At 40.3% G+C, this 8,341-nt stretch overlaps 1 protein-coding gene across 1 annotated transcript in view; it reads left to right on the top strand.

The window, feature by feature from the left end:
* Window positions 1–6,455, top strand: part of LOC124259093 (tyrosine 3-monooxygenase-like) — a 67,657-nt gene extending 61,202 nt beyond the window's left edge. Inside the window, exon 11 of the mRNA XM_046693184.1 lies at window positions 5,666–6,455. Coding sequence (XP_046549140.1) covers window positions 5,666–5,843 — 178 coding nt within the window. The 3' untranslated portion in view covers window positions 5,844–6,455. The remainder of the gene's footprint in view (window positions 1–5,665) is intronic.
* The last annotated feature ends 1,886 nt before the right edge of the window (window positions 6,456–8,341 follow it).

Consider the following 8,341-nt stretch of genomic DNA (forward strand, 5'->3'; position numbering starts at 1 on the left):
TCAATATTCAATATTTCCTAGTACAAATACTCCTCCGTCGACTTCTGATGCACGCATCTAACATGGAACGTAAGGTTTGACTGTATTCGAGTTGTGTTGATTCGATACAAGGGGGCTGGTTTGAAAAATAATAAAGGCTCCCTTATGACAACTCCTAATCGATCGGATGCCACCGAGCGACACCTCTTTCCATATGTCACAATGCTTTATTGAGCGAGTGCAAGCACCTCCCTGGAGTTCTCAGCTCAACCGCGGTTCTGACTGAAATGGAATCGTTATTCGCAAATTCCAAACAAAACGTATGTTTATTCTTATGATCAATTGAACACAAAGTCTAAACTACAGGGGTCAGTGTGATCAAATCATTTTAACTGCAGTTAAATAGAACACTTTTGCCGCAAATATTCCTCAAGTTTTGTTCAAATTTACGTCTGACTTTCATTCGGTCGTTTTGTTTGGAGAAGCCTCACCTCGTTTTGTGGTGATGGAAATCAATATATTCTAAAGTATTCCAAACATCACTATGAATCGAAAATCTCATAAAAAGGAAGATTCATTTTTTTAAAAAGAACACTTCCTGAATTAATTGATTGTCAGCGATGAAAAGTTAATGGCTGTTGGCTACTTTTTTGTCACAAAATCTCCGCGGATGAATATCGATTTGAATATTTACATATAAATCGTATGTACCAGTGAAGCATCTTCTCTAGTGGAGTTCAACAGTTCAACTGAATGTACAGTTGAAGAACAAGTAAAGCCTATGAAAATTAATACAAGGACGTTTCATTTGTCGTTTTAAAATTTTATCAACCAATTTTGTTTTCAATATTATACAAAGAATCCTAAACTGACAGGAAATGGAACGTATTTTATTGACGATTGGATTTGGAGAAAAATATATAAATGTTATAAAAATTTTACTGGTATAGTTCCATATATAATGCACCATTTTTGCTCCCAGGGAAAAATACTTCCCTCGGATGGGTTTAACCACTGGTGTAAAGGTTTAAAAGTAGCTGTATTTTTATGTACGGGTATACTTGGGGTAGTTCATTACACAGTCAATCAATGGGTTTAACCACTGGTGCAAAGGGTTAAAAGTAGCTGTATATTTATGTACGGGTATATTTGGGGTAGTTCATTACACACAGTCAATCAATTACGCTTTTGAGTCAAAACAATTGTGAGGTTTGGACGTAGTGCTTGGAGAATGTTGGGTGGTTTTGTTTAACACCGCACTCGGCTATTTTGCCCTTATATGGCGGCTGTCTGTAAATTATCGAGTCTGAACCAGGCAATCCAGTGATCAGCATGCTTGGAAAAGGAGAAAGCAACGTTTGTTACAAATTTGGCGATAAGTTCGTCTTTTCTTAGAGAAAATATAATTTGGACAAAACGAACCAGAAATTGGTTGAAAGATATGTTTCGGAGAACAGGAAGATCAATGGTATGAAAATCTTAGGATGTTGCAAGTCATGTTTCAAGTCATATGCCTACAGTTACAGCCAGATTTCCGCTTTCCAGAAGACTTTTCATGTTTCAGAAGACTTGACCAGTGAATATCACGATTCAGTAGCTCTCTATGTCTTGGCCATTACAGCAGAGTCCTAACGGTCACTTATTTGGAACAGCTAGTCCAAGAGTGTGAATCAGTAGCCACGGCATTAGACTAACACTTATTTTTATAGAAACAAACAATTCCTTTTAAATTGAAAAGGAGCCCCAGTGAGAAGGGAGATAAACTGAGGAAAACTAGACTTGCTTCATTTAGAGCTTCAGCATTGCAGGAAGGGCTGGGCAGTAGGGGAAGTAATGCGGTTCAGGGACTGGGAGACAGTCTACCATGACATGTGCCAAGCTATGTATCAGAGAGTGTTCATTGGTCATAACGTCGTGAAGGTTTGAATGATGTTATTGATGGAACCATTATTGCTCCCAACAATCACATGGTCACTTTGTTGTTGTTACTCAATCATTAGGCTGTGAGTCCTGGTTAACAGGTGTCTATATTGGTTGGCTTGGGCGGCTGCATGATGTAAACGTTGTTGTAATTCTTCTTGGAAAACTGGGGCCGTGGGGTAGCCTGGTGGTTAAAGCGTTCGCTCGTCGCGCCGAAGACCCGGGTTCGATTCCCCACATGGGTACAATTTGTGAAGCCCATTTCTGGTGTCCCCTGCTGTGATATTGCGGGAATATTGCTTAAAGCGGCATAAAACTAAACTCACCCACTCATTCACTCACTCTTGGGAAAACTATTGCCGAAAATGGAAGACTCACTCCCAACGTCCTCCGAGTTGTTGCACCTGTTGGGCTGGACATTGCTTTAATAGTGAACATGCCGTTTGTTCTCCCTGGCCTACAAATACAAATCATAGTCCACTTGTGTCTTTCTTGGCTTGGTCATCTCCTCCGTCACCCCCACCCTCCCCACCCACACCCACACCCACACCCACACCCACCATTGTCTTGCTAATTAACATGGTCTGGTGATCCTCTTAATCCCTAGATAATCCCTAACTTGCCAGGCTGGCAAAAGAGGAACACCCCGCATTTTCTCCCTGGTTCCTGAAACCATTCCGGTGAGGAACAGTTCACAGCAGAACAATCGTGCGTCACGCCATGTCTAAGCATTACACACAACACATCCAGATAGTTCGGCTAGAGCCGTGTCGTCATGACGGCAGACGTAGTTGGTACCAACCCTTGTGGCAGCAGCCGTCGCGCTACACAACCTTTGTGAAACCATAGATCTGTACTGCCTAATAGTGAGTGAGTGAGTTTAGTTTTACGCCGCACTCAACAATATTCTAGCTATATGGCGGCGGTCTGTAAATAATCGAGTCTGGACGAGACAATCCAGTGATCAACAGCATGAGCATTGATCTGCGCAATTGGGAACCGATGACATGTGTCAACCAAGACGCTTTAACCACTAGGCTACCCCACCGCCCCAATTTGTGAAAGGAAAGCAACAAGAACGAGGACAATTAGACTCAAATGTTATCAGAAACCACATTTGCTATATGTAACCTATGTAACTGATTCCTTGCAGCGAAGTACTCGTATTCAGCTTTAATTGCTGTATATAATTGGTCTAAAGAGTCTGGTAGACCTGATTTCGAAACGCGTTTTTAACACAATACCCCGTGGGTCATAGTTACCAATGGGGAAGTTTGTACAAATTTACCACCCAGGGTCCTCATTCACAAGCGATCTTAGCGCTACGACTGTCGTAACTCTGTGTTAAAGTATCTAGGAGATACTAGAGTCGTAGCGCTTCGATTGGTTTGTGAAACGCGGCCCTGGGCCTAGATTTTCGAAGCTCTCTTAGCGCTAAGATAGTCGTGACAGCCATACATTAACATTAACTTACGACGATCTTAGCGCTAAGAGAGCTTCGGAAATCTAGGCCCTGGGCATTAATGGGATAAATGGTTTTATGTGTCCAAATTTACACCGGCGGAGCACATCCACCCATTTTGGGTAAAAATACCTCTGAGGTATGTGGATGCACGTACACAAAGCTTCTTGCTACCCGTATCAAATACATCCCCATCGAATGACCATTTCTTCATACAGTAATGCCAGAACAAGGGTTCAAAATAAGGACCTAAACACGCGATCAGTAGACTGGGCCCCGTTCCTCAAAGCGATCGTAGCGCTACGACAGTCGTAAGTCCATGTTAAAGGTATTGGAATGGCGATCATCTTAGCGCTTCGATCGCTTTGTGGAACGGGACCGGGTCTACTGATCGCGTGTTTAGGTTCTTATTTTGACTCTTGTTCTGGCATTACTGTATGAAGAAATGGTCATTCGATGGGATGTATTTGATACTGATTGATAAAGGGGAAATTACGCCCAGCGGCACGTGGCGTCCTTACCAACACTTTGCCTCCGCAGCATGGAATACACGTGCTTCTCATAAAAAGAAATAGCGGTATTTAAGAGGAGACCGGTGCTGATTTTACTGTTATGAATATCTCGCGTTTATTACTTCACTTAGGAGGTTCTATAAAAGATTGATATTATAAACGACTTCACCCATTTGTCTACAACATCACATACCTTTACTGTGTATTCTCGGACTCATCAGTCGCACAAATACTGTTTCATATGTCGCAAATAAACTCGACTATTACATAATCCACAGGTAGAGATTTTACGGCGCTTCTCTTACTTAGATACAATTCAGACCTCTCTTTCGTCGTGCGGTCTCACACGTCCCTTTATTCCAAATGCGACCACATTTTCAGGTTCTTGAGAACTAAAAAATTGTAGCCGGTGCATCCACGTTCTTCATGAATGAATATTGACAGCAGAGGCCCAGATAAGCTGCGTATCCGGGTAAAATACGCATAGAAAATTTCCAATTACGCATTGAAAAATAATTGTTGCGTACCAATTACGCATTTAAAATGTTAGATACACAAAAAGTTTAAAACAAATGCGTACGGAATATATTTATAAAAATCGCTTGCGTAATGAAAAAGACATCGATTGCTATCAAGTTGTACTGTTAGTATAGGACTAGTGTTGTACTGTCAGTATTGGATGAGTGATGTTTTTATGAAATCATTTCCATTATATTTAAGTTGGTTTTGATTAGGTATGACATGAGGCAGAACATACCTGCTTAGTAAACTTACTCAATGACATATATACTTAGGTGAGTAAAATGACTGAAATACGCACATATTTGAAAGCAGTGGGTAACGGAAAATGAAATACCCACTTAACATTCATAATACCCACTCCAAAAAATTACAGTGGGTACAGTACCCACATGAGCTAAATCTTATCTGGAGCTCTGGACATATTGGCACAGTCAACCTTTATATTTTATTCCTTGCATCTGCATCAAACTTCCATACGATGTGCAGTATGGCTTTCCACTCAGTCAGCCCAACAATTCTGTTTCACAGCTATTAAAAGATTGACATATTGGTAGGGCTGCGCAATATAACCGGTTTACCGGTATTTACCGGTTCAGACATGAAAACGATACGTATTGCGATACGCTGATCGAAAACCGGTATTTGGACATGCATTCGGAAAACTTCGTAACACTCGGAAATCTTTGGATATTTCCGTTTTTTGAATTGTTCTTTTCCCTGTTTCATTAGTGCCATATGTTACTTACATTTTTATTTTGTCATGAATAAAAATTTATTAAAGGTTAATCAATCATAGTGATTTTGTTGTGTTTTTGCTTTGTAATCAAGCATTAACTCGATTATAAATAGTTTTTGTTAAAAAATAATTCTTGCAATATATTGCAATACATATCGCAATATATGCTTCCGCATCGCAATATATCGCAATATGAAAATTCTCTGCAATACCCACCCCTACATATTGGCACAGTCAACATTCTTTTATTTTATTTTTTTGCAGGGATTTTGCATCTCGGATGAAACGTCCATACGACGTGCAATATGACCCAACTCTCAGTCAGTCCAACAATTATATTTCACAGCTATTAAAGATTGACATAGACAGAGCCAACATTTTCTTCTTTTTGTTTTGCAGGAATTTTGCATCTCAGATCAAACGTCCATACGACCTGCAATATGACCCAACTCTCAGTCAGTCCAACAATTATATTTCACAACTATTAAAGATTGACAAAGACAGAGCCAACATTTTCTTCTTTGTGTTTTGCAGGAACTTTGCATCTCAGATCAAACGTCCATACGAAGTGCAGTATGACCCCTACACCCAGTCAGTCCAGCTGCTCAACACTAAGGGAGTGTTGCACTCCGTGGCCAGGAACCTGAAGGGGCAGCTGGAGAACTTGCAACACGCCATTGACAAAATACAGGCATTCAGTCTCGACTCTTAGATCTGAGGCCCTGTAGGGGTGTGTTGTTAAAACAACGTCATACCAGTCATGTTCATGTAGCTTGTGTGGGAGTTATAACATTTATACCATGAAAAGGTTATATATAACAGGAATATGTTGAGTTGATTGTAGTCCATATAGTAGACAGAAGTAGCGACAAGATACCTTTCCGCAGATATATCTGACTTCACTCAAGTATCGCTCCGCCATTTTGTCTGCGTGTTAATATATATAGTATAACCCTCATAGTGTGGACATCGTGGTATCCGAACGATCTTCATTAGAATATTTAAATAAACAGTGGTATATTATCAGTGTATGAAAGTAGTTTGAAAAATCGCCAGCCCGAATGTGATAATTTGTCAATTTAAATGGCATAATTAAACAAAAAACTTTCAAAAGTTGCCGGCCCAGACCAAAAGTTACCAGGTTACGGGCTGTCGGACAGGTCTTGTTTCATACACTGGTATTGTATCATACCTAGAGCGTTAATCATTAAATGTGGTCATTCGTCTGGAGTGATACTGTCCGGATTAGAAGGATTTAAGCACAGGCAAACTGTAGCGCAAATAGGGTTGCGCAACAGAGAGAAAAATTACCAGTCTTACTGTATGCGAGCAAAGCGAGCAAAGGTTGGCAACGTGCTCCCCTCGCTTCGATTCGAAAAATATTTTTAATGTCAAAATAAAATATCGCCACCATAAAAGGTAGACACCCATTTCCTCACAGGGTTGTGCTCGCAGATTTCCAACCTCATATTTGATAATCACTCACGTAGAACATATTGAATTGTTAAGCGCCACTCGTGGCATATCAAATCGTTCTTCGCCTCCATTACCCCTGCCAGCTTCCGGTTCAACGCTACAGTTTGCCTGTGGTTTAAGTGTTATGGGTATATATTGTGTTGTGTTGTTTTGAAGGGTCGGGGTCTACAGTCATGTGTATCTTGCCGCATCAGTCAGATTGTTTTCTTCGACAGTGAGGAGGAGTGCTGTTCGGGTTATTATAATGAGTGATGCTGGGCCGAAATTATTAGTCTTTCATGAGCCTTTGCATTGTCTATGTGACATTCGTTTCGTCAGTTGTTGTGTCTGTATTCGTATGTAATGTATGTAAGTGTATACTATTACATTGCTGAGTAGAAAGTTAAATTAAGCATATGGATTCTTGGATAATTGATTATATTGGGATAAATATTTGTTTTACGGTTTCTCCCGAGTTAACTGTATTTTTGGTGACAGGTCCATTTGTCAGGAATTTTCGTGCGAGACAAGGGTGGGTAACTCTGAATATATTGCGGCGTGGCTTCGTGTTCATAGTTACAGCCAGGGAGAAGTGGATAGTTTATAGGATGTTGATTTTCGTTAAGTCCATCCTGCTAGAATGAAAGAAAATGTTGTTGTTTTAAATAAACATCCCCAGTGAAGGGAAATGTGAGAGCAGTGCTTAAGATGAAAGTTGATATGTTATGTGTAATTCATTGTCTTGGAACTCGTAACTGTATATAATTGCATTACCTAAATATGTTAGAAAACGCACGTAAAATCCCCAAAGCATACATTCATAGATTGAGGGACGGGTGTTCTTGAAGGTTACGGAAAGGAGCAAGTGGCGACGAATGGTAAAAACTGCTTGTTTAATGAGTCAGCTGATTAATTATGACCCCATCTCTGGTCCGATGTATAAACGTAATGTAGGAAGTGATTTTAATATTGTTATGTTAAAGTTTCGGTTGTAGGAGCCATGTCAATTTACACTTGTCAGAGGGGTATACAAAGTCCGTGGTGAAGACTACCAGTGGTCAGACTTCCATTTTTGAGGAGGTTGCGATGGCTGAGTGGGTTAGATTGACTTAGATCGCTGACTTTTTGTGTTGGCGATGAGGTGCCAAGCTCTGAAAGTGTTGGTTCGAATCCCAGTCACTTTCTGTCCTGTTTGGAAATAGTCCAAATACTTATCCCAAAACTTCTGCGCAGTAATGAAACCAGTCAAAAGACAACGAGAACCTCTTTTGTGATTCCAAACAAGTCCCACCCAGCCGATGCGCAGCCGATGCGCAGCCGATGCCACATCTGTTATACAGGAGCGAACGTGAACAACAGGGACAGGAACCAGTCTACGAGAACCACGAGTCGCCGCTTGGTTTGCTCCGGTATATGACACGAATGTTCACGAATGCTCCTCGCCAGAAATTGATACGACTATAGTCTGTTTGCAGTGAAAACGTACCAATGAATTTCACTTTAAACAAAAAAGTAAATCAACTAAAGTGAAATTAAGACTGCGAATCCTCATAAATTTGCCTTGCCAACTGAACATTTAAATCTCAGAATTGTATTCATTGTAGGACAAAAGGATTAACAAACGTTGTTTCAACAAACGATCATAGTCCGATTTAAATCGGAGCTATTATTGGTTTGCATTACATTCGAAGTATTGGGAATATTTCTGCATCAAAATTAAATGTCAAACAAAATGAAGGTTTTATTTTGAAACTG

Source organism: Haliotis rubra, unplaced genomic scaffold (genome assembly GCF_003918875.1).
Source record: "Haliotis rubra isolate DU_JTF1 unplaced genomic scaffold, ASM391887v1 Scf71, whole genome shotgun sequence".
Lineage (NCBI taxonomy): Eukaryota > Metazoa > Mollusca > Gastropoda > Lepetellida > Haliotidae > Haliotis > Haliotis rubra.